This window comes from Lutra lutra, chromosome 12 (genome assembly GCF_902655055.1).
Source record: "Lutra lutra chromosome 12, mLutLut1.2, whole genome shotgun sequence".
Lineage (NCBI taxonomy): Eukaryota > Metazoa > Chordata > Mammalia > Carnivora > Mustelidae > Lutra > Lutra lutra.
This window is the reverse complement of record NC_062289.1, coordinates 75,756,241-75,783,420: the sequence shown is the minus strand read 5'-3', so window position 1 is coordinate 75,783,420 and position 27,180 is coordinate 75,756,241. Positions and strand designations below refer to the sequence as shown.

At 48.9% G+C, this 27,180-nt stretch overlaps 1 protein-coding gene across 4 annotated transcripts in view; it reads left to right on the top strand.

Moving 5' to 3' along the window:
- Positions 1-27,180, top strand: part of SEZ6L (seizure related 6 homolog like) — a 188,310-nt gene that overhangs the window by 122,325 nt on the left and 38,805 nt on the right. For all 4 annotated transcript variants that reach the window (XM_047698472.1, XM_047698471.1, XM_047698470.1 and 1 more), the window contains exons 3-9: positions 88-221; positions 2,666-2,858; positions 5,077-5,262; positions 9,163-9,328; positions 11,332-11,498; positions 11,904-12,098; positions 13,608-13,746. In XM_047698472.1, the coding sequence (XP_047554428.1) occupies positions 88-221; positions 2,666-2,858; positions 5,077-5,262; positions 9,163-9,328; positions 11,332-11,498; positions 11,904-12,098; positions 13,608-13,746 (1,180 nt within the window). The remainder of the gene's footprint in view (positions 1-87; positions 222-2,665; positions 2,859-5,076; positions 5,263-9,162; positions 9,329-11,331; positions 11,499-11,903; positions 12,099-13,607; positions 13,747-27,180) is intronic.

Genomic DNA, 27,180 nt, shown 5'->3' with positions numbered 1-27,180 from the left:
AGAAGCCCAGAGCCACCCTGCAGCCCATCTGAGACATGACATCTATCTGAGCTGTCCTCCGTGTCCTAATGAAAGTCCTTCCTCCAGCTCCCTGCAGTGTGAGCTTCTCCGATCCCGAAGGGTACATTGACTCCAGTGACTATCCACCATTGCCCCTCAGCGGCTTCCTGGAGTGTACGTACAACGTGACGGTCTACACTGGCTACGGTGTGGAGCTCCAGGTAATTGTAGAAAATCGCCTGGACTGTGCCTGCCTCTTCCACCAGGAAGTCTCTAGAGGGTTGTCTGACTCAGGCTTACTGTTATTTTGGTTCCTTCTTTGCCTTAAGCGGGGCAATTTGAGCTGGGCTTTGTTGAATGAATAGGAGTTCCCAATTCAATGCACAGCTGAAATAGGCATACATGGAGGAGGGGGAACTGTTAATAAATTGTGAGGTATTATACTCAGAAGGAAAGTCCTCTTATACCCTGTATCAAACACATTATATCCTGTATCAAAACTTTTGCCTGTAAGCTAAGAATGGAAAAGCAGAGTGGCATAGGGCTCAAACATCTGGATTTAAGTCCCAGCTCTACCAGTGAAAGCTGTGTGACTCTGGGCAAAGGATGTTACCTCTCTGAGCCTTGGTCTCTCCATCAGTAAAATAGAGATGATAATACTACTATTTTACAGATACTCAGGATGGTACGAATATGACAATGCACAGACCATTCATCCAGAGAGCCTAGCTCAGTTTATGTTACTAATTATCCTCATCCTAGTTCCTGGCCTTCCCCAATTGGCCCCCCAATTTTTATTTTTTTTTTAAAGATTTTATTTATTTATTTGACAGAGAGAGATCACAAGTAGGCAGAGAGGCAGGCAGAGAGAGAGAGAGGAGGAAGCAGGCTCCCTGCAGAGCAGAGAGCCTGATGTGGGGCTCGATCCCAGGACCCTGGGATCATGACCTGAGCCGAAGGCAGAGGCTTTAACCCACTGAGCCACCCAGGTGCCCCATGCCCCCCAATTTTTAAAAAATGGAATAAGGAGGGGTGTCTGGGAGTGGGGAGCTGTCCAGTTCACTGCCCCACAGGAGAGGACAGGAAAAGAAAGCTGGTACCAAGTCATGGTGGCAGACCCTCCCAGGCTAAGGTTGGAGATCTGGATGTATACCTTTTTCTAATGAACAATAAGGAACCATCAAAAGTTTTTTAGCTGGGTTGGTTGTGACCTAACCAGAACTTTATTTTAGGGAAGTTTTTCAGACTTTCATGGAAAGAATAAAAATTAAGCCCCTCAGCACCAGGAGCTGTGGTCTTTGCAGTCCCCAGAGCTTAGCACAGTGTGTGGCACATAGTAGGTACTTCCTAAATGTTCATGGAATTAAAATGAGCTGGAGGAAAGTTGCAGTCCATCTGAATGCGGCACTCCGTGGTCCTTCTGCTTTCACTTGGTGTCGAACACTGCATGGAGCTCTTTACCAGGCACTTAATTCCTTCACTGAGTACTACTGGGTACCAATCATGGCTATTTACACTGGGGGATATGGGAGTGTGCAAACTAATGCAGTACTTCCCCTAAAGGAGTTCACTGTCCTATGACTGAGACAGACATACTTAGAAGACATTAGAATGCCATTTGAAAAGGTGTTCAGTGGGTGCTTGTAGGGAATGTTGTAACATCCCAGTGGAGGCACGGGAAAGCCCTTTGGTAGTCAGGGAAGGTCTCACAGAGAAGGGCAATTTTAGTAAGGCTTTGGCGAATGAATAGGAGTTTATCAAAAAGAAAAAAAGAGTAAGATGTACGATCTGCAAGAGGAAGGGTTCGTCGGTAAGGCCAGCCCTGCTTTGGTGAGAGGCAAAGGGGCCAGGATCCCAGGCCCCGCTAGGAGAGGCATAAAAATCCAAATTGGGCACTGGGATCTAACTAAATGTCCCCCCCAGCCACACTCCATTTGTTTAGTGTCTTTGTATACAACTAAAGTATCTCTCCTCTTTCTCCTCCAAACCTGGAAAGTGGACTTGGAAATCAAGTATGCAGTTCTTTGCGTAAGTTATGGGGTTAGAGCCGCTGTTTTACAGCACATGAGAGTGGCCCTGAGAATGCCCTAGAAATGAGCCCCCCACTCCCTCTTACCATTTCATGCAGAAAGGGGAAGAATGAATTCAATCTACATAAATATTTATTGAGCACCTGTTATGTGCCAAGCACTCTTCTGGGCACTGGGGACAAGGAACAAATTGGGGTGGGGGGGGGGGGCAAAAACACCTTCATTCATGGAACTTGCATTCTGGTGGAATGCCTTATTCTGTCCTCCTGGAGTTTGGGCTTCAGGAACCAGCGGATCAAGCCCTTGCCCTCCCCCCTCGATCCCCAGGAGAACTTACCTCAGCTGCCAGCATGGAGGAGGCTCTCTCTCACAGGACTCATCCATGGACACTTACAGAGTTTTGCAGTACCTTTGCTCTACACCTTAGCTTCAGTCTGGTCCCTCTTGAGGGGAACCTAGATATTTCCAGGGCTCCAGATGTTTCCAAGGGGGCCTGTCTGTCCTCTTGACTTGGGGCTGGCTGAGGGCTGCTGTGTTGGCATTTTCTGGGGTCCTCTGGCAGCTGCACAGCCTGCAAGGGCCCTGTCTCAAGCACAACTCAGAGTTCCTCCCCATCTGGCCCTGTCTGTCTGCAGGTGAAGAGCGTGAACCTGTCTGACGGTGAGCTGCTCTCCATCCGTGGGGTGGACGGTCCTACCTTGACTGTCCTGGCCAACCAGACTCTCCTGGTAGAGGGACAGGTTATCCGAAGTCCCACCAACACCATCTCTGTCTACTTCCGGACCTTCCAGGATGATGTCCTTGGAACCTTCCAGCTGCACTATCAGGGTAACCTCGCATCTAGGCTGATGGGGGGGGGGGTAGATGTTTGCCTCAGTTTCCCTCTGGAGCCAAGGATTCTCCAACTTTTTGTGCCATGAATCCCTCCATCAGTTTGTTAAAACCTCTGGACCCCTTCTCAGAACCATGTTTTTTGAAAGCGTAAAATAAAACCTTACACGATTAAGAAGGAAACCAGTCAGGTTGAATTACAGTTGTCAAAATATTATTTTAATCTGCAATGTCATAATCCATGTGCTTCTTTATTAACACATTAAATAATAATCTCCCCTGGCAGCTCTGGTAATTACTGTAATTTCAAAGTACTGAGGAACATAAGAAATATGTCAAGATATCTACCATGATATGAAAATATCTGTATTTCTTTTGGTGACGAAGTCACACGTTCTACAAATAGGTCATAGTCTGTTGCTTATCTACGTGATTGAAGGAAATACCACCATTCAGTTAAAGGTAAATAGGAAACCAGCAAGCCACTTTTTCCCATTCAGATCCACAGCTCCTAAATTTCCTAAATGAATCCTCAGGAAAGTCCATGGATTTCTGGTAAAAAGCCTCAACTCCCAGGGGCCAAGCCACAGGAGTCCGGCTCTCTCTTTTCTTCTGCGATGTTTTTTTCTTTCCTTTTTGTCTGACTCTGAGGCTCCCCTCTTGCTTTCTGTTCATCTTGCTCTTCTCTCTCCCTTCCTTCCTTCCTCCTTCTTGGTCCCCTCCTTCTTTTCTTGCCTCTTCATCCTTTCCTTCTCTCCCTCTCTTCTTTCCCTCGCTCCACTCTCCCTTCCCTCTGGCCGGCGCCCTCTCTCTCGCTCTCATCCCCTTTCTCTACCTCTGGAGACCTTCCCGTGACCTCAGGTTACTTCCCTGAACCACAAGCTCCTTTATGTCCTTGCCAGATACCTGCGCGGAGAGTGGAGTCTGCCCTCACAAATCTGGATATTTGGGCACCCTCCACCTTGGCATCAAACTGAATGAACATCAGGAAAAACCGTTCTGTTGAAACTTTGCCCTGGGATGTTTCTGAAACAGGGGAATGAGTGTCTATGGGAGTACCCGCCTCATCACCACTTTCCAAGACCAAGACTCCCCCTGTTGTCTTGTCCATTACTGAATGGGGACAAAGAAATAGCTTGTAGAGCCCTTGGGTTGGATGTAATCCTCCCAGTGAGTTCTGGGATCATCAATACCTCATGCAGCGGGAGTGATCAGACCATACAGCCAAAAGGAGCAGTTAGGAAGGTTTTCACATCCTCTTAGGAGAATCAAGGAGCTCAGCACGGTCCCCTAGAGCCTTCTACTGCCCCCAGCTAGATGTTGGACTAAGGAGGCTCTTTCTCGGTGTTTCATGTTTAATCCTTACTGCCACTGGTGAGGCAGGGACAATTGTCGACTCCACTGGAAAGACGAGGAGAACCAAGTTCAGGGCACTCTGTCCCTTTCTCAAGGTCACACAGTTTCTAAGGGATGGAGGAAGAATGTAAACTCACATTGGTCTCCTCCACAGGCCAGGCCTGTGTGGGCCAGGATGGTTATTTTCAAGCTGTCCTATCCTTTGGCATTTCCTGAAGAGCTGCTTATTCGAGTTCTGGTCCAAGCTTGTGCACATTTTTTTTTTTAAGATTTTATTTATTTGACAGAGAGAGAGAGATCACAAGTAGGTGGAGAGGCAGGCAGAGAGAGAGAGAGAGGAGGAAGCAGGCTCCCCACTGAGCAGAGAGCCCGATACGGGGCTCGATCCCAGGACCCTGGGATCACGACCCGAGCTGAAGGCAGAAGCTTTAACCCACTGAGCCACCCAGGTGCCCTGCTTGTGCACATTTTTAACAAACACCGAAATTGTTTGTGCTGGTAGAACAAAACCCACCTGAGTCCTACGGTCCCTCCTTTCCCCAAGGAGAAGACAGCTCTGCATCCACATGGAGAGAGGCTTACAGGAGGTGTGGGAACTTATTCTTCACCCCAAACCTGTGATCTCTGGTTAGACAAGGTGGGGACCTTGGATCCCAGAAAAAGTGTCAATCTGACGGTCTCCTCACCCTATGATCAATGAGAGTTCCAAAAATACACACATACTGCCCCCACCCAGTGCTCTGGAGCCCCTAGGGGCCTTATCTCTTCTCCTCAGCACAAATTGGCTCCTGGAATGTGGGTCACGTTCTTCCTGTCCCGGCTCCTAAGGGATGACCATCTGCCTTTGCATTTTTCCCAGCCTTCATGCTGAGCTGCAATTTTCCTCGCCGGCCCGACTTCGGGGATGTCACGGTGATGGACCTGCACCCGGGTGGGGCGGCCCACTTCCACTGCCACCTGGGCTATGAGCTCCAGGGCGCCAAGACGCTGACTTGCATGAATGCCTCCAAGCCCCACTGGAGCAGCCAGGAGCCCATCTGTTCAGGTACGCTCCCCCCTCACCAGACCAGACATAGATAGTTCCCTCAGAGGCGAGACACCAACCCCAGGAAGGCATTAGACTGACCTTAGGGATAGGCGCCCAGCCCAGGGGAAGAGACTTCCCCCAAGATGGACAACTGTGGCCATTGAAATCTCTAGTCTGTGGAAAAGCACACATCACCTAGAATTTACCATTAGCCACATTTAGCAGATCTGAAACTTCATGCAACCATCACCACTCTGTAGTTCTAGAACATCTCCATTGCTCCCAAAAGGAAACCTTGTATCCATTGGCACCTGCTCCCTAATTTCCCCTCCCCCATAACCCTTAACAACCAACAACATGCTTTCTGCATCGATGGATGTTCCTCTTCTGGACATTTCATATAAAGGGGATCCTACAATACATGGTCTTTTCCAACTGGCTTCTTTTGCACAGGATCATGTATTTGAGGTTGACCCATGTCATCACGTGGGTCAGTACCTTGTTCCTTTTCATGGCCGAACCATATGTCTGTGTGTGACTCTGCCCTGTTTTATTGGTGTATTCATTGGTGGACGCTGGAGTTTTTCCCACTTCGGCAATGATGAATAACGCTGCTGTGAATATCTGTGTATCAGTTTTTGTGTGGACGTATGTTTTCTTTTCTCCTGGGTCCTATGGTTATTCTCTGGTTAACTTTTTAAGGAGTTGTCAAGCTATTTTCTGCAGAGGCTGCACCGTTTGTCTTTCACACCTACTGTGTGTGAGAGCTCCTCTTTCTCCACATCCTCGCCAGTACTTCTTATGTTACACGTTTTCTTTTTATGATTCTAGCCATCCTGGTGGGCAGGAAGCTTTCTCATTGTGGCTTTGATTTGCATTTCCCTGATGGCTAACAATGCTGAGTGGCTTCCCTGTGCCTCTTGGCCATTTGTAGATCTTCTTAGAGAGGTGTCTATTCAAGTCCTTTGCCTGTTTGTTTGTTTTTTTTAATTTTGTTATTTGTCTTTTTGTTGTTGTCCTTTACATATTCTGGATATTAGATCTGCGTTAGGGATATGATTGGCAAATATTTTGTCCCTCCCTGTGGGTTGCTTTTTGACTTCTTTTTTTTTTTAATTTACTTATTTATTTGAGAGAAAGAGAGAGCAGGGGGAGGGGCAGAAGGAGAGGGAGAAAGAGAATCCACAAGCAGACTCCCCACTGAATCTGGAGCCCGACCCCACTCAGGGCTTGATCCCAGGACCCTGAGATCATGCCCTGAGCTGAAACCAAGAGTCAGGTGCTTAACCGACTGCACCACACAAGTGCCCCATGTTTTTTCACTTCTTGCTATTGTGCTCTAATGCAGAAAAGCTTTTCATGCTGACAAAGTGTAACTTACCTATTTTCTTCTGTGGCTGTACTTTGGGTATGCCTGCTGCCACACTTTGAACCCAGTCCGTAGATACTGAGACACTGCCAGGGCTGCCGTAAATGTTCATGTAGCAATGCTGCATGATGACAACCATTACCTCCACATTACAGATGAGGAAACAGAGGCTCAGGGAGGTGAAGTCACTTGCCCAAAGTCAACAGACAGTAATTGAAATGAGTTCAGAGCCCTTCTCTTCTGAGCTGTTTTTCTCAAAGCATGGATGGTCTACAGACCAGCAAGATGACTACAGACAGATAGTTCTGGGCCCCCTACAGGACCAGCTGAATCAAAATCTCCATTTTAGCACACCCTTGTGTGATTTGCATGCACATTATAGATCAAGGGGCTCAGGGTTACCCTGTACTGTTAGGCATAGCCTTGATTATCCTCAGCTATCAAGAGAGAAAAACCATATTAGATTCTCAAAAGTTCCAGTGGTAGTCAGGAAAGCACAGGTCGCCTGTAATAACTGAGCACCTACTATATGCCAGGGCCTGAGCCATGAAAAAGGAGAATACTGGGAATAATAATAAATTATTCCTTCCTTCCAGGCATTCAGAGTCAGGGGAATCTGAAAGCAAATGAGACCTGATGACACATTCTGAGATTTGATTGTTGCAGTATTGTTTCCCCAAGGCCCTTTGGAATTTTTCTTCTTTGCTTTTTAACAAAAGGGAAATATCCAAACCATAGGGCAGTTGGGCTCTGTGCCTCTCCCATGTTAATTTTTATCTATGTGTGAAATCAGAGAGGAATTAAGCCTCAATTTGTGCTAAGAAAGATGGATGGGGAGCCACGGCTGGCAAATTGAAGCCAAACAGAGCCATCAGTTGGCTTAATAAGGCAAGGAAGGGAAGCAGAGAGGCAACAGATGAGCGGCAGCTTGGGGAGGACAGATGGCCGGTGCCCCCCACCAGGGTCTGTGTCCTCCGTCTCCTCAGCTCCTGAGCCATAGGACAACAATACTGGCTATGTTTTGAGCACCTACTCTGTGCCAGGGATGGTGCCAGGTCCCCTGTGTGCATCATTTCATTGACTTCTCACCATAGCCCTATAAGCAGGGTGGAATCAGTATCACCCTTTGATAGTGAACTTGAGGTACAGAGTTTCCGTGACTTGTTCTAGATCCACAGAAGGTTGAGTGGCACAGGCGGGGTTTAAACCTCCACTTTAGGACAGGAAGGCAGTTGGGAAAGAGAGAGAGACAGACATATGCAGAGACCCAGACAGACGTGTGCACGTGCCTATACACACACCAAAAAGCCACACACCTCTGTCCATGGTGCTGAAAGACATATAGGTGGTGGGGGTCTAGGTAGGGGCGTGGGGAAGGGGCTTCTAGGCAATGTCCTTGGTGTAAATCAGCACACTCCGGAGCAGAGCAGAGAGCTATCTACCTTTTCGGCCACTGCAAGTCCTTATTGGTCATGCAGTCATCCAACAAACATTTAATGAGACCCAAGTGTCTCCTAAAAATAAGAAACAGATCTATCTCCCTCCAGTCCACAAATTATTTTTTAATATTTCTTTATTAGATTTTTTATGATAAAAGTAACATATATTCTGGTAAAAAAATCAAGAAATTCAAAATTGTAAAGATAAGAGCAAATTACTTTCATATTTATGGTCTCAATAGATTTTTGCAAATAGCTCATTGATATAGGTAAGGTAGACCATTTTGTAACTTGTTTTTTTTTCCCACTAAAAATATATGAAGCATTATTCTATATTCCCAAGTATTCTTTAAGAACATGATTTTTAATAGCATGTGAATGGAGTGCATTTATTTTACCGAAGATCTGTGAGTGGATATGTATGTGGCTTCTCATTTTTCGCTTAGAAGCACATCAGCAGTGAACACACTCATTCATAAATCCTGGTGAAAATATCCAATTCTTCCTTTTAGCATAAATTCCCAGAACTTTAATGAGTAGGTCAGAGTTTGGGAACATACTTTCTAGATTTTTCTCCAAATTGCTCTCCTGAAAGGTCATAGCAATTTGCATTCTAACCAGTTATGAGTGAGACTGCCCATTTCCCACCACCTTTCCCATTGGCAAGTTATGGCTGCTTTTTACCTTGACCAATCAGGTGGATGAAAATAGAAAGCCATCTACATTTGCCTTTCTTTTGTTATGAGTGAGGCTGCATTTTTAGTGCTTACTAAATACTAAAAGTATATGTCTTCTTTTGTGGACTGCCTATTTACGTCCTTGATTACCATCTTATAGTGAAGAATCCAGGCACAGCCAGCACCATGGAAGAATCCTTAAATCACAGTTGTTCCTTAACATGGGACACACAAGGGGGTGGATCCAGGCGTGGGATGAGGTCTCCTACCAAACAGGAAGAATCTTGTCCAAGACGAGAAGCCTTTTACCGTGTCTCCCTCTTCCCATCATGTTGCCTCCCACTAAGGGGTAGGGGTGAGGAAATCTCTCTCTCTCTTTCTCTCTCTCTCTGCTCTCCTTTCATGGTCATCCCCTCCTATTTTCTGCCCCCAGCCCCTTGTGGAGGGGCTGTACACAATGCCACCATTGGCCGGGTCCTCTCCCCAAGTTACCCAGGAAACACCAATGGGAGCCAGTTCTGCGTGTGGACAATTGAAGCTCCGGAGGGTCAGAAGCTACACCTGCACTTCGAGAGGCTGTCATTACATGAGAAGGACAGGTAAGCCTCTGAGAGCTTACCCAGCAGCCTCCCTCCTTCCCAGAGTGTTGGAATGTGGTGAGGGATCTAGAGTCTTGAAATGGCTCATGGAGGTCGAGAAAGGAAAGGCTGGGGAGGTTGGCAAGGATATTAGACACCATCTTCGACCTCCTCCTTTTACAGGTAAGGAAACTTGGACATACAGAGGGAAAGCAACTTGCCCCAGGGCGTACATCAGGATAGGGGAAGAGGCCTATTTCTCCTGCACATCCTTTTTTGCAGTTATCAAGGAGGGAGTACTCACTGAGCACCTGCTCTGCACCCAGTCACATACTAAGCTCCATGGAGAACTGGAGAGAAGTAGCAAGACCTGGTTTCCAGTTTGATAGGAAATTGATGTGGAAACACTAGACTTGTACACAGGAAGGAACTAGGGAGAAGTTACAAGGCAATACTTAACCAAAATCATGTCTGTAAACTCTAAATTATATGTATAGAATCCAGAATCTTAAAGCTTTCTTATTCTATGACTTTATCTAGAATATTCTTGAATGTTCTAGAAAAGTAAGACCTTAGCCATTTAGACTTGTTGCCTTTGGTTGTGTTCCCTTGGAAATGGACATGGGGACAAGGATGTTAGGGAAAGTCACTCATTTGGCAGCTAAACCTGGGAAGCAGTAGTGGAGGCATGGGACAGTGGGCAGGGAAGAGAAAGGAGTCAACACAGTGTGTGTGTTAATGAGCAGGTGACTGTGGGGGCAGCTGGGGCTCTGTCTACTGGGGGCCTCTGGGAAACTGTATTAAACATGCCTCAGCATGATCCTTTTGGAGGCGTGAGGGAGCTGGTGTGACCCCCTTGCCCAGCCATCATTGAATGAGAGATGCTCCTGGATACACTATCTCCCCAGCACTGCCCACCACCCTTGGAGCTGGTTTTCTGACTGGCAAGCCAGGCCCCTGTCATCTCAACCACAGTGGACACATGGCAAAATGGACAAACTGGTGCTTCAACATTTATGCATTTTAGTAACATTAGAAATTCATCTGGGCAGCATAAGATAAACCCTTTTTATTAGTCCCAGTAAACACACACACACACACCTCACAGGATTAAAAATGCCTGTTTATGACTCCATAAAAGGAGTTTGTCTAATTTGTATACTATTTATCTCCCTAGTTTTACATAATTCCTTTAAAAATACCAAGACTAGCAAGGAGTCAAGTATCAAATGATTTTAATAACAGTAAAAATGAATACCAATGTTTTGTGTAGCATATTTTCTTTTTCAGGGCACTTGATCCCGTCGTATTCTCAACCTGTAAGATAGGTAGGCGAGATGTTATAATCCTTCCTTTCATGGCTATGGAAACTGAGGCCCATGATGTGCTGAGACCTATGTATACCCAATTGTTGGAGAATTGGGAAGTAAAAATGAGGACTCTTGATTCCACACACAGGGCTTTTAGGATATTAGAATAAAAAACAGAGCCTATTAGGAGTCAAATGCTTAATAAACTTGACTCATATACCTACCCCTTCCTGGGCACATTATGCACATGGCCTCTAATTCCTACACGCTGATGTAGATGGGTGTGATTGTATCCATTTTACAAATGAAGAAACAGAGGCTCAGTGATGTGAAGTGTCCTTGTCCAAAGTGACACAGCTCAGAAGGTTATAGCTTTGGGATTCTGGTTGTCTGACTACCATTCTTTCAGCCCATTGATCTCTTTTCCTCAATTAGTAATAGTAATTAGTATACATTAATTAGTCTGGTTCATTATATCACACACATCATTTTTCCTGTGACTTCAGAATCCATCCATGAGTCTAGGACAAGCATTCTACAAAAGAGGAAACAGGTCGCATAAGGTGGAGCAGCTTGTCCAGACAAGTCAGGGGGTAAAGTTGGGATCTGTGTCTGGAAATGAGGCTCCAGAGGTGGCGTTCATTGCACATACGTCCTGTTGCCATGGTGTGTAGTTATCCTCCTGTCCACTTCCCACCCTGCTCCTCCCACCAGGATGTTGGTCTACAGTGGCCTGATCAACAAGTCTTCTCTTCTCTATGACTCCCTCCAAACTGAGAACGTCCCCTTTGAGGGTCTGCTGAGTGAGGGCAACAGCATCCGCATTGAGTTCACATCTGACCAGGCGCGAGCAGCCTCAGCCTTCAACATCCGGTTCGAGGGTGAGGGTCCCTGGGGTCCTCCACCATACTGGGTGATGGCATGGGCGAGGAGGAAGCATGACAGAGCTGGGCTGGGTCCTGGGAGCTAGAAATCTGACCTGCTAAGGGCAAGGGAGACCCAGTGGTCAGACTGACTCTTTGACTTCCAAAGTTAGACTCTGCAGGGTTGGGAGGGCAGGGGTTTATATTCCCATTTTAGAGATGAAAATATTGAGGTCCCAAAAAGCGAAGTGAATGGTCCAGGAGCCCTAAGCAGGTCAGCTGGAATTGAAACATGGGAGCTGCTGTCCATTTTCCTTGGAGTTTCCCTAAACACAGGAGGGGGTCCCATCTTCTGAGATCCAGCACTGTGAGGAACGCCTGCCTCATCTGCACTGCTCCCCCTCTTTTGTATCCCCACCCTAGCCTTTGAGAAAGGCCACTGTTATGAGCCTTACATTCAAAATGGGAATTTCACCACATCCGACCCGACCTACAACATCGGGACCATAGTGGAGTTCACGTGCGACCCTGGCCACTCTCTGGAGCAAGGTCCGGCCATTATTGAGTGCATCAATGTGCGGGACCCATACTGGAATGACACAGAGCCCTTGTGCAGAGGTGAGTGGCCCCACTGCCTTCTTTCCAAGGTGACGCAGGGACCTCCACTCCCTCAGATGAAAAGACCAAAGGTGCAGTCTAGAAGTATATGATAAATTTACATACCAATTTTAGCATTAGAACCCTTTCCAGGGCTCACTATCTTTGGGGTCAGATTGGCTGCTTGTCCTTGAGAAAAATTACAAAATTGATAAATTTTTAAAGGTGCCCTTTTCTCCAAGCACAGACCCCATAGTGCATAACTTAGTGAAAAGATCTCTGCATAGATTTCAGCTCCTCTATACCCCCTTGCTATGTACTTTTGTGCAGTGCACAACTCACCCAACCACACATGGCAGCCCTGAGTTTAATTAATAATGATAATGATATTAATAACAGGTGCCAAGGGCTGCATTTGCATTATCTGATTTAATCCTCACTATGACCCTGTGAGGCACATAGTATGGACCCCATGTACAGGTGAGAAACCTGAAGCTGTGAAGTGATATTCCTAAGAACAGACTGAGGGTAACTGGTACAGGTGGAAATGAAACTCAGGTCTCTCTGTTCTCAAGGACCTGTGTTCTGAGCCTCTCTGGATAACGTTGGCTGGACAGAACTCTCATCTCCATGGGATCCCACTGCCTTGCCCTGCCTTGTCTCCCTTCCCATATTCAAGGCCGCAGAGCCCCCATGAGCCTGGCTGCACTTGGAGCATGTGGTATGATGAAGAGAGCCCTGGCTCCTGGCCGCCGCTGCCTGGATGGCAGTTGGCGTGAAATCACAGCTTCGTCGTGGTGAGGGATTGATCCCTGTATTAAATGTGCTGGTTTAACAGAGCGGAATTTATTGGTGCTCTGGCCTCTGCCACATTGAGAACTTTCCAAAGTGGTAAACAGAGTGGAATTTAAAGAGCCAGGCTCCAGGCATGGCCACATCTCTACTTCCAGCTCAGAGCTGGGCTCTCTGGCAGTAATGTTAACTAAGAAGTATTGAGCCTTTATCTTGGGTCAGGCATTCAGCTATACTTAACCCCCATGAGCTCAATCAAGCTCCAGAATAACCCAGCGGAGCCAGTGAGCAGTGGCGTTACTACAGCTTTATGGAGGGAGGGAACTGCAACTCCAAAAAGTTGCACGCCTTGTCATTGAGTCTGTGGGGGCAGAGGCAAGACTCGAACCCAGGTCCACCTGAATGGAATGTAGCATCTGTTAGCCACTACTCATCCTGCCCAAGAATAGGGCTGCTGCGGAATCATCCAGAACATTGAGCTCTGTCCTTGATCCTGAAAGAAGCACAGCGCCCTTAGCCCCACCTTCACCAACCATCAGCTAAAGGAGGCAGGCAGCCAGCCCTAACTTAGTCATCCCAAACACATGCACGGACTGCCTGAGGGGCAGACACCTGTTCTGGGTACATGGCTAGCCGTGACTGTGACTTCATAGCTCGAGCTCTTAACCGCTATGCCCTACTGGCTTCCTTATGAATAACATGCATCTGTCTCTGTCTGTTTGTGTCTCTCTTCTGCAGCCATGTGTGGTGGGGAGCTCTCTGCCGTGGCCGGGGTGGTGCTGTCCCCAAACTGGCCAGAGCCATATGTGGAAGGTGAAGATTGTATCTGGAAGATTCACGTAGGGGAGGAGAAACGGATCTTCTTAGATATCCAGTTGTGAGTGTTTCTGATGGGGGCCCTCCAGTCCAGCCCAATTAGGGAACAGATAGCTCCTGCTTTGTTCTTTGAGCCAGTGTTAATGAAGCATCAGCTAGGTGTCAGGGACTGTGTGCAAAGAGCTGGAGTCCCAGCAGTGGGAGAAATGACAGCATCACACACAGAGACAGGGTCCCTAGCCTCCAGACATTCTGTCTTCAGAGGAAGCAGGCATTAAAGGCGGAAATGCACCCACAATGGCATACCGTATATTTGGTGAGCAATGTAAGAATACATGAATGGTGCCATGAGATCCTATAGTGGGGATGTGATATAAAGAGGAAGGTCAGAAAAGCTTTCCCTGAGGATCCGATGCTAAAGCTCAGAACTAGCGAGTGTGTTGCTGTAAATACATCTGAAAGGAACAGAATATGCAAAGGCCCTGTGGCAAGTACAGTATTTGCAAAGGACTGAACAGCCAGTGTGGTTGGGAAGAGGGGGGAGGTATAACATGCGCCATCTGTACTATAGCAGGTTGTCCTCTTATCTGTCCTCTCAACTTGACCCGAAGGTCCTTGTAGTCAGAGCTTTCTCTGATTTATCTCTGACCTGGGATCTAACATAGAGCTTGCCACAGTGTAGGCACTCAGGAGACCAATGCTGCATGAACTGCTGTAATGGATGGTGTTACACAGCTGTGTGGCTGTTTGCTATAGTCAGTGGGGGTGTCTATGAGATGCTCTATCCAGAACTGTCCCTCTGCTGAACTCCCCAGGGATGAGGAGAAGCAGACAGAGACAGATGGTCATGTCTAGAGAAGCAGAAGAAAAGGCTTCCAGGCAGACCCAGACACTGTGCCTTGGACAGTGGAGGACAGAGAGGGAATGCCAAGTTCTGAAGGGCTTCTCTGGAGGCAGCCAGGGCCTGGGGAGTGGGGGAGGGTGCTATTCCCCTCTAGCCTGAAGTAGAAACCCAGTGGGCTGGGAAGCAAGACCCAGGCTGCCTTGCTCTGCAGAGGAGCCTTGCAAGAGAGGAGTTTTCTGCAAAATTATGCTAAAATTTTGAAGTTGCCCCTTAGATCCTGGGGAGGTATCCTTGGAGGCTGCCCCAGGATCTTCTGCTCTAGATGAATCAAAGATTCACAGACCTTTTCCAGTTGCCCCTTGCGGACTTGGGGCCAGGCCAACCTGGGTCAGAATTGCATCCCCATCTCTCCCCAGCTGTTTCCTTTGGGCTTCTTTCTGGTTTGGGTTTTGCTCATCGGTGATGAGGCTCTTGGAATATCAGTGTTTTGTGGCTGCTGGAGGCAGCTTGTAAGCATCCCTTGCTCGTTCCTGCCCTCACTCACTCGTTGGTGGGTGCTCACTCCTTCCTTCTGTTCTCACCTCTGACTTCAAGATTCAACTACTCAAGATGTAGTTTCTAAGTTGTCTACTATGAGCCAAGCCCAGATGTAGGCACTGGAAAGGCTCTGGCAGCTGTCCCTTGGGCAGTGAAGTTTATATTGGAGCAGAGCTGGTTGGATGATCTCTATTAGCTCTAAGGGAAAAAAAAATACATATATGCCAACTGTGTGCAAGCACTAAGCTAATCTCTGGTGGTCCAGTTGTGAGAAAAAAAGAACCATCTATGTCCTCACTGTGTAATGTGTGAGGCAGACATGAAACTATATGCGGTGTAGTGAAAGCAGTGATAGGGAGGAGGCCTGAGTGAAATCAAGGAGGGCTTCCAGGAGGAAGGGACTTCTGATCTGGGATGAAAGAGAATATAGGCAATGATGAGTGGAAGGGAAGTATGTCCCAGACAGTGAGAACAGAATGTGCAAAGCCTGGAAATGAGAGAGAGGGTGGCCTGCTTAGTGACTTCAAAGAAGTTTAAGGTGGCTGGGGCATGGAGATTAGGTAAGGTTTATGGAGGGAAAGGGTCCAAGACCTGACATCTTCTTAGGTGAAGCTTCAAATAGAACACTCCTTTCTAAAGCTGTTCCCTCTGGGAAGCCTTCTGTGGCTCCCTACTGCCCCCATGGAAAATATGAACACATGGGCCTGGCTTATGAGCCCCTCTCCAACAGAAGCTCCCAGCAAGCCACTTCAATCTTCAGCCAGGAGAAAGAGAAACCAACTCCTGGTATCCTGGCTTCTCTTGCAGAAGGTCCTCCCAGCCCCACGCCCCCAGAAATTGTCCGTGCTCCCCACTTCTGCCACGCTCTGGGACCTTCTCCCTGCCGCATGCCCCCCAGAGCACAGTTCTGCTTCACGGAAAATGGCCCACGTCTCCCCTTGGTGACACAGGGCTGGATGAGGAAACAAGAAAACGGGAGCCCTTGCTTTCACTCTCTCTACGCATCAAATACTCAATTAACCTTCCGCTTGACACTAGATGGGGTTTTATTTGCACGGCAGAACACGCGATGGAACCTTCGTCCTGAGCAGTTAGGATCCTCAAAGCTGGGTGGCCACTGGCACCTACATCAGGAAGGGACCCCTTGTCGGGGTAGGGGGGTGGGGGGGGCAGACGTTCTCTCTTCTGATCATCCTGGCAACCCCAGGTATGAGGGTTCCTGGGGAGAGAGGAGCCTCTGCTTCCCTCCTCTGTGCCATGCCAAGGATCCCTGAGCAGCCCCAGACCCTGCACCAAGCCTCTTTGGGCTTCACGTTCCTCCTCTGCGAAGCTGTGGGCTGCCTTGAACCAAGAGAGTGCAGACTCAGACTCACGGAGGGCCAGGGGAGTAAGGGAGAATGGGAACTGGGGCCAGTGTGGGGTGATGTGGAGGGGAGGGATCTGGGATGGAGGGGGTAGTGCATCCCCATCAAATCATTTAAATTTCCTTTTTTTTTTTTTTTTTTTAAGAATAATGCCTTGCCCACCCCCCTTGCCAAAAAAATATTGTGTCTGCTGTTTGGGTCCAAACTCAAGGGGCCACCTCTTTGTAAGCCTTGGTCTAGATGGGGATAAAGGTTCTTTCTCATTGCCATGATATAGAGAGCGATTTTCATCACTGAGTGTTTCCTGTTTGCAAAGTGCTTTTACAGACACAGATTTATTCCCTCCCCAGAGTAGTCCTGTGGGGATAATACAGCTACTCTATTCAACTCGTATTCCCTGCCTTCTGACCTCTTTAGTTGGTTGCCTAAAAGGCCCCCTGAACAGAGGGTACCTGAAGTTAAACCCCCGATTTCCCTTCTGCAAACCCATTTCACCCCATCAGCCCATCTCAGGAAGGAGTCCCCTTCTGCCAGCTGCTCAAGACAAAAAGACTCAGGATTGTTCTAGACTGGTAGAATGGGTGTGTGTCCAACAACTGGCTTTCTTGGGGGGAGAGAAATACCCTGATTCACCGCATTTGTTGATTTCTGCAGCTTAAATACTCCCACCATGGCCCATTTCAAGCTACTAACACAGTGCCAACAGGATTGCTAGATGCCCGGACATTAAACAACTGACTCCTTAGCCAGAGTGAGCTGTGGGCCCCAGCACACTCACTGTGAATTGGGTTCTTCTCTTTCTCGCACTCCCTGTCTGCCGAGTCCTCAGTACCTCCTCCTGATTCTAGAATTCAAGAACCTTCAAGAGCCAGAAGATGCCCAGAGTCTAAGTGTGTGTGTGTGTCCTCCCCACCACTGCCACCATGGCCCATATCTCATCCCAGGATTATTCCAGAAGCATCCTTCCTGGTCTCCCTGCTCCTGCTTTTGTCCCCTTTGGGGCTATTTGTAACCCACCACCCTGAGTGATCCTGTTAAAACCTAAGGCAGGTCTCACCACACTGCTTCAAAGCCTACAGTAGCTCTACATTTTACCTAGAGCAAAAGCCAAAGTTCTTACAAAAGATCCCATGTGACCTATCTCTCATCATGTCTCGTGTTTCACTGCTTTCCACTCCCCGTTCTCTCCATTTGGCCACACTGGCCTCCTTGTTGTGCCACAAACATACCCCAGGGCCTTTGCACTGGCTGTCTCTTCTCATCTCCTCTAACCCCAGGATGCTTTTCCCTGAATATCCTGCATAGCTCTCTCCCTAGTTCTTGTAGGTCTCTGACCCCAAATTACTCAGAGGATGAAGATGTCCCCCAATACCCTGATCTAAATCAGCCTCTCTCTCTCATTCTTTTTTTTTTTTTTAAGATTTTATTTTTCAGCAACCTCGACACCCAACATGGGGCCCAAACTCACAGCCCTGAGATCAAGAGTCGCATGCTCCACTGACATAACCAGCCACGTGCCCCAGCATCTTTGTCATTCTTGATATTCTTACCTTGCTTCCCATTTCCCTGTAGCACCTTGTACCACCCACCGTACCACATATTGTTAAATTTTTGAACCTGTCACCCCCTACACCAACAATGTCACATCCATGAGAATAAAGGGATTTGTTTTCCTATTTGAATCCCTGCTAGTATGTAAATCCAAGGCCTGGCCCCATAGTAGGTGCTTAGTAAAATAAGGGTCCGTGAAGTTAAGACACCTTATCATGGCCATACAGCCATGAGGTTTCAAAGCCAGAATGTGAACCCCAGTTCATGTCCAGCTGCCTCCAATGCACAAGAAGGGGAGAAAAATATGGAAAGACCATCAAGATGTGGCCTTCTTTTATTGCTAAGTCTACATTTATTACATGACCAACAATGTTAAGAAATAAGATTTTGGTTAAAAGCTATCAAGTAAAATAATCATAGTGGGAGGACCTGCAAGAGAAGGTTTTATAGAATGATAGTATCAAAGGATTTGCCATCATAGACTTAGAAGCAGAATCTAGAGTGGTCTTCTGAGGAACCCCAACTCTGTGGTGCCCAAATCCACCAGTAGAGTTTGGGGACCAAGTCAGGTGGGGTGTGCGGAGGCTGGACTGTCCTTCTGGGTGATCAGATGCTACGCCAAGCAGAAGGTGATGGTGGGACCACAGACAGTGGGGCTCTGAGCGGGAGCCATGAGGGAGGCTCCTTCCACGTGGGCACACAGCCAGCATCATCCCAACACCTTAGGTCTTGAAGCGACATCAAAATCAATTCAGTCCAGTTTCAGTCATCATGGACATGCTGTCATTTTTCTCATTGAGCAAGTTCTGTGTGATTCTACATGAATTTCTTGAGTGTCCGCTGCAGGGGGGGCGGGTGGCTCCCACTGGGCGCGGCAGGGAGCAGGAACTGTGTGGCCCTGAGCTAGGGGGCATGGCGCACATAGCAGCAAACACAGGGGCCCTCGAAGCCCGGAGTGAGGAGGGGGAGCCTGGTAGACGATGCGAAGGAAAGCTTTCCAGGGAAAGCAGCATCTTTCTCAGCAAACAGCCCTGTCTGGACGCGGGCCTAGTTGTACATTTGGCTTTGAGGGACACGGGGTGTCTCGGGCATCTAATCCCCACCAGCCCTTGAAAGGAGCCGCAGGAAGCCCCGTGTATCTGGAGCTCAGGAACGCAGGAGAGGCTGGCATCCATGAGGAGGGACCTACCGGTAGTGATAGAATCAGGCGGGGCCTTGAAGGCCACGGTCGGAAGTCTGCACTCGCCCAAACTGGGCAGCAGGGGAAGGGCTTTAAGCCGTTAACGGGGATTAAAGCTTTGCAGAGGGGAGCCGAGTCCTCCGGTCAGCCGCCTCGGGCTCTCCCCGGCAAACTCTGGCACGCGCCTGGCAGCGTGGCATCTGGATCTGGCACCCCCTTCCTCCCACAGAGGGAGTGAAAATAGCATCTCACCAACCCCGGTTACGTGAGGCCCGAGAGCTGCTGGGTTTAATTTATCTTGCTTGGTTTCCGCTGACAGTTTTAGTAAACCAATTTGGGTTTGATAGTAAAAATAATTCTGTCCTCAGGGCCCCTCACACCGCCTAAGCGCTTGCGATTGTTACTTATCGCCTTAGTGAGAGAGAAGGAGTTTGCGCCTTTGGCTGAGCGGGGTAGGTGGCCGGTAGTAGGTGTTGCGCACTGTCTGCTGAGTCATGAGGACGTAAACCACGTAAACCACGCGCGGCAGGCCGAGGGGACTTTTCTCTGCCTCATTTATGGGGCGGGTCTGTTGATGCCATGGGCACTTGCCTCTCCACTCCAGTGGGCCAGCATCTGTGAAGGGCCTACTGTGTGCCAGAACCACACCCCGCCAGCTGCATGCTTTAAGCCAATGAGCCGTAGAGAGCACGATGCACGTTATAACGCATTATTATACAGCGATCATAACGGCATAGATTAGAGCTACAGGAGTAGAGATCCTTACAGAAGGGAAGTTACCTGCATTAGAGAGATGTATGCAAAGCAGGGAGCGTGGGGTCCTACTCATCGCTGGCAAATTCATCAACAGAGACTCTGATTGCCAGGAATCCTTAGGAGATAGTATACCCTTATGAGAAAGATAGTCGCCACACCCTGGGTTTGCAAATGATAGAGAACTTGTTAAGCGGCTTTCTAGGGTCACACGGCTAACAGAGGACTGAGCCAGTGTTCACATACACACCATAGCCTCCATTTTTAGGGACTTGAACGGGCTTTTGGGGGACCAGCCTTATGTCTCCGTGATGCACCAGGGAGGTTCCCGGACCTCCAGAAACTCAAAGTTCAGGAAGGGAAGTAATGCCATAAAAAACAGCCTTGGCCAGATGCAAGCTAGGTGGTGTGGCTGGAGGGGTGATGGGGAGGGAGGGAGCAGGACGCTCCATTTGCTCTTTGGGCCATGGTACTGTCACAGAGAAGGTGACCCCCAAGCTGAATCTTGAAGAGTGTCAGTGGCCAAGCTGGAATGGAGGAAGGGCATTCCAGGAGGAGTCCCCTGGGAGCAGGGTACTCAAGCCATGACAACAGGGACCATTAGACCCAAGTGATGCCCAGAATTGCATCATTAATTAGAACTGTCTGCCTTGCAATATTGGAATTAGAGGTGGGAAGGGGGAGTGTAATCTTAAAATGAGTCAGGACCCCCCTGGCTAAACCTCCTTCATACCCCAAATGCCTATTCCCCAACCCACTATGTACCTCTCAGCTCCATCATCCTACCTAAAATGCCACTGAGCAGGAGCCTTTTAAAACCTTAAGAGTTTCTGAAATCTCTCTCTCTCTTTCTCTCTCTCTTTTTCTTCCTCCTTCTCCCTCTCTCTCTCAAGATAAAGCATAGAAAGGAAAATAAAAGAACTATTTATTGGTGAAACCATTGTATAATGGAAGCGCTGGGAGGGGCCCAGAGAGGGGAAGTCACCTGCCTAGCGTCACACAGCAAGTCAGAGCTGGGACCCGAGAAACAACTTAAGTGTGGCTGCAGATGCTGAGCACAGCGGTCAGTCACAGTCCTGAAAGTGCCACATGACAGGGAGACAGAACAGCTGCTAGAGTCCTAAAGGGGTACATTTAAATTGGGGCTCTGTTACCCCCACTAGGTCCGTGGCCTCGGTCAGGTGATGGCAGGTGGCTATTCCCCGCCTGGCACACAGCAGGTGCTCAACAGACATCTGTTGCATGAGATGATGAGCTTCTGACACAAACTCAGCAAATAACCACAGTCAACCCCACTTTCATCCCTTACTCTGTGTCACCTTTTGTGCTCAGTACATGGCGTGCATCATTTCATTGATGATGACACCATATGAAAAATGTCTTACACTCACCCAGCCAGTTGCCTGGTTCCCCATATTAAATCACTTCACTCCTACCAGGACAGCTATGTGATGTCACAGAGGTTTCCCCATCCCTTTTTTTTTTTTTTTTAAGATTTCATTTATTTATGAGAGAAAGAGACCGTGAAAGAGAAAGAAAGAATGAGCAGGGAGAGTGGCAGAAGGAGAGGGAGAAGCAGGCTCCCCGCTGAGCAGGGAGCCCGATGAGGGGCTCGATCCCAGGGCTCTGGGATTATGACCTGAGCCAAAGGCAGCTGCTTAACTAACTGAGTCACCCAAGCACCCCCCACTTTTTTTTTTTCTAAAGATTTTATTTATTTATTTGAAAGAGAGAGCATGAGCTGGGTGGCAGATAGACAAGCTGACTTCCTGCTGAGCAGGGAGCCCAACACATGGCTCCATCACAGGACCCTGAGATGACTACCTGAGCCAAAGGCAGATGCTTAACTGACTGAGCTATCTAAGTGCCCCGTGGTCATCCTTTTTTCCCTGATAAGGGAACTAAGGCTGAGAGAGATAAAATTGCTTGAGGACACGGATGGGGAGGGGTCCAATCAGGATTTGAACTCAGATCTCCTTGACCAAAGCCAGTGTTATAACCCCACAATAAATAGTAATGAGTGCTCCATAAGGGAGAAATGCCTTGCCCCATCTTACAGAAGAAGAAACTGAGGCTCAGAGAGGTGCCTCCCCAACCCTACCCCCATTTCTGGGGACCTATTGCAACTATATATCTCTGGAAGAAAAAAGTGTCACCCCGCCTCCATCCAGCTTGCTTTCTCTGACTCTGCTCCAGAGCCCAGCCCCAAATCTCTCCCTGTTTATGGGCCCCAACACGGTTCTCCAACCAGAAAATAAAAGGACCTAATAACAAAGCCCAGTAACGGTATGATTGATAGCCATGGAATATTTCTCTTCAGCTACTGCCAACCTGTTCTGTGCTAAGTTAATTCCAAGCCCTAAAAATTAAGTGCCTTATCCAGATACTACAGTCCTTAAAATAGAGATGTTGCTGCTTTGGGCTGCAAGAATTCAGCTTGAGATCCAGGCAAGAAGAAGGGTTGGCAGTCAAGGGCAGCATTGACCCCAGGAGCACAGATGTCCAGCAGAAAGCATGGGAGCTATGGCTCCAGTAGAAATAAAAACCTTCAGTCCATTAGTGGAAGGAGATGGGATTTCCTCAGGGCCAAAAGTTGTAAGGAATCCAAGAACAGCAAAGTTCCCAGAGCCCAAATCCCATCCTGTTACAGATAAAGAAACTGAGGCCTGGAAATGGGAAGAGACTGTCCCAAAGTTACTCTATCAGTCAGCTATTGCTGCCTAACAAATGACCCCCAAACTCAACAGCATCAAACAGCAAGCTTGTATCATTTCTTACGAGTCTACAGGTCAGCAAGGCGGTTCTGTTCTTGGCTGGCTCATGTGGGCATCTCTGGGCAGTGATGGGTTGAGTAGGTGGTTCTGTAAATTGTGGCTTGTCTTTCTTATGCGTTTGGGGTGGGTTGGCCAGCAGAGGGCTGGGCAGGCCTAGGGATGGCTTCTCTGCTCCCTGCTCTATCCTGCAACAGCTAGCTCAGGCTTCTTCCCCTGGTGGCTAGCCCAGGTTCCAAGACGATGAGAAGCAGCATGCAAGACCTCTTGAGCCTAGAAATCGGCTATGGCAAGTCACAGAGCAAGGGTCAGCCCACATCAGAGGGTGGAGAAGCACTCCACCTCTTGACGGCAGGTGCCTTGAAGCCTTGCTGCAAAGAGCATGAACACAGGGAGGGACAGAGCTTGTTTGCACTCAAGCCACCTCCACCAGGGAAGAGTGGGGGTCAGAACTCAGGTCTCCCAGTTCCCTGTTCAAAGCTCCTAATGACATCACTGTGCACGGCAGCCCTATGGGGTAGCCCTCACCATCTCCATTTTACAGAAGGAATCCAAAGCTCAGAGAGGTGAGAAACTGGCCTATGATCCCACCCCTAGGAAGTGAAGGAGATAAGATTGGCACTTAGTGCCTGGTACCTAGAATTTTTTTTTAAAGATTTTATTTATTTATTTGAGGGAGGGAGGGAGGGAGAGAGGGGGGAGGCATGAGTGTAGAGGAGAGGGAGAAACAGGCTCCCCACAAGCAGGGAGCCCAACACAGGGATTGATCCCAGGACCCCAGGATCATGACCTGAGCCGAAGGCAGATGCTAAACCAACTGAGCCACCCAGGCGCCCCAAGGTACCTGGAATTTAGAAGGCTCTGGGAATGTTTCATTCTCTACCTGATACCTCCAACATGTGGGACAGAGGAAAAGGCCTTTGCTTGTGGTAGGAACTCTTGGGTTCATGACCCAGCTCTTCCACTTACCGGCTGTGTGACTTTGGAAAAGCCACTCTACTTCTCTGAATCTCTAGATTCAGAGAATCTCTGAGACTTCAGAGAATTCAGAGAATCTCTAGATTCTTTAAAATGAGGATCATAATGGTACCCACTTCTTTGAGTCTGAGAGGCTGATACCATTGGCAAGAAGCTGGTACATTACACACACCGAACGACGTAATTGGCAGCTCTGATGGGGATAATCATGGTGAATCCTTTCTCCTGGCAGGTACACACACTGAGCTCCGTTATGCAAACACACACACACCTCATGCACTCACAAGGATTAATGGACCCTGAGCTTGGCATTTGGTGTGACATTGAGGTATCAAGAGGGTTCACGGAAAAGTGCTACCCAGGCAGGCGTCCACCTGATTGCTCCCCCTCTCTGGGGATGGACATGGTCAGTGGTGGCATTCCCCACCACCTGCCTGTGTCCTTCCCCTCAGCCCCTCCATACTCTTCCCAGCCCTGGTGTTGGTGAGAGAAGCTGTGGGAGTGGACCCGCACCCCGTCCTGAGCTGGGCCGAGGGCCTTGCTGGTGCATGCCTAGGAGCTCGGGGCATTTGCATGCAATTAAATCTGACACCCTGGGGAGATGCAGCCACTTGTTTTATGAAGCCCTGACATGCGGTGGCCTTGCACACTTACTGTTCAGCGGGGTTTATTGAGGGCGCACGGTGGGGCTGCTTATGGCTCTAAATCACCCAAGGCCTGAGGCCCGGCGATAACAACTCCCCCGGATCAAGCCCTTCCCCCAAGCCAGGCTCTCTGTGGGCAGGGTCCCTGGGTCAGCTTACTTAAATCTCAGAGCAATCAAGGAGTCCATGCAATGAGGTCCCCCGTGTCACCGAGGAAGACAGAGATGTTCAGAAGGGCTCTCGGAGGCTGACCAGCTGGACGTGGGGTTCCAGAGTTGGGACCGGGCTGTCTGACGCTGAGCCTGTGGGCCACACCCCCTCTCGGCATGGAAGCAACATGATTCTGACAGCAGCCTGCAGCCCTTGAGAGTTCTGAGCGGGCCAGTGGCGCGGTCAGTGCTGCAGTGTGGACAGTGTGTGCGGCTGGTGGCCCTGACCGTGGTCCCCTGATGGCCGTGGCCGAGGGGAAGCCGCTGGATGCCTGCCTGGTGCCACCCAGGAGAGCTCGGGTGAGCCCTCGGGGTTTTGTCCTGGAGGAGGCTTCCTGCGCATGGCCCACGTGCCCCCCACCTGCACTGGCTTCCGCAGGGCACTGTCACAGCCCAGCCAGGCCACCACTGGCTCCACCAGTGACGCCTTCTCTGTGTATGCTGGGATGGGGATTCGGAATGACAGGGACACATCCAGCAGCTGTCAGTTCCTGCTGGGGACAGCTCAGTAACATCTTCCTCCAGCCACGCAGAGCGCGAGTGTGTGTGTGTGTGTGTGTGTGTGCGCATGTGCACGGGCATCTGCCAGCCCTGAGTGCGCATACCACACACTTCACGTGCATGTCATAACACGCACACACACATACACTATAAACACACACACACTGCACAGCATACACACGCTGCACAGTATACACCACACACACCACATACACCATACACACACAGATACCACATACACATCCCACACACCACACACACCATACACACTCACACACACAACGCACACCACACACACACCACACATACCATATACACAGTATGCACACACTGTACACACCATACACAAACCACACACACCACATACACACTGCACACACACCCACCACACACATTACACACACCATATACACACTGCACGCACACCACACACACCATATACACACTGCATACCATACACTACCATACACCACACACACACACACACACCATACACACTCACATACACCACACACACATCCCACATACCACACACACCACATATACACACACATTATACACACACCACACACATATACCACATACATACCACACACACCATACGGATGCCACACACATGCCACTTACACACCACACACACCATATACACATTGCACACTATATACACACCATACACACACCACACACAGCACACACACACCACATATACACACACACTATACACACACCACACACACACCACATACATATCACACACATCATACAGATGCCACAGACATGCCATGTACACACCACACACACGTACCATACACACCACACAGAAACACACACACGGCAAACACACATTCACACACATGAGCACACACACCAGAAATTGCAGTCCACCCCTAATTATGCTTTAATTATGCTTTAATGGTGGTCTCTCAGGGTCACCAATTGGGCCCTGATTTAGAGGTCCTAATGGAGAAGACCTCAGAGCCCACCCACTAATTTCATATATTTGGAGAAACTCCTATCCAGAAAGAGGAAGAGGTGTGGGTATCTCCACACAGGAAAGTCATGGCAGGGCCACAGATCTGTCCGTGGTCCCACTTAGGTCCCCAAAAGCCCAGGCTTCACCAACCTATCTCTGAGACCTGTCCCTGAACCCTACCATGATGCCTTCATTGCTGTTGAAAGGGGAAGGGGAGAGTGTTAGGTCCAGCCTTCCTAATAGAATGAAAGCATGAGGCACGAGGAGATTGTGGCCATTGTTAATACATTTTTTGTACAGTTCATGGATTCTGAGATTTTCACCTGGGGAAACTGAGGCCCAGGTTGAATAAGAGACTCATCCATAGTCACAGAGCAGAGAAGTCGCAGAGGGGGTGGCTCTGGGCACGATCTCCTGATACCGGGGCTTTGCTGCCACACCAGCCTACCTCTCTCCCTCGTCCCTTTGCAGGACTGTATCATTCATTACAAATATTCATTTAAAGGCCAAAGACAGCCTTTCAATCAGATTTCTGGCTCTCATTGCCTCCTTTACTGCTCTCCACTATATTATCCCCATCTTACAGGGGAGGACACTGAGGCTCGGGAGGTTAAGCCACTTTCTCGGGTCACGCAGTTAGAAATCAGCACTTTGAGGGTTTGAACCAGAGCCCATTCTCTTGGCACTGTCTCTCAAGATGGAGCAAGATCACCAAGGTTGTTAAGGATTGACTTTTTCGTAGACGAAACAGCGAGGAGCTGGTGGGTTTTCTCCGGGTTCACGAGGCTGGGTGTGAATTGTCTTGTCATTGACCTTGACAAAGCTTTGCATGCAGCATTCAGAGATGGTCCCAGCCAGAGATGTGGAAATGAGAAGCAGCTCGGTCCAGGAGTGGTCGCAGAGGAAAGGCATGTCCAGCACAGGAGTCTCATTCTTCCCTTTCTCTTTGGGCAGGAAAGGGGGAATTGGTGGAGACGGGGAGAAACCGGAGAAGAGAGGGAAGGTGGTGGAGAACAGAGTCTGAGGCTCCTCCACACTGAAACCACAGCATAGCAGTCCCTTTGGGTCCTGGCTGCTGGTGCAGCCTCTTGGAGAATCTTGAGAGACATTGACCCTGGGGCCCATCTCCCGAGATGCCGAGAGTCTGAGTGATCTGGGGTGCAGCCTAACCACCATGTGGATGGTTTAAA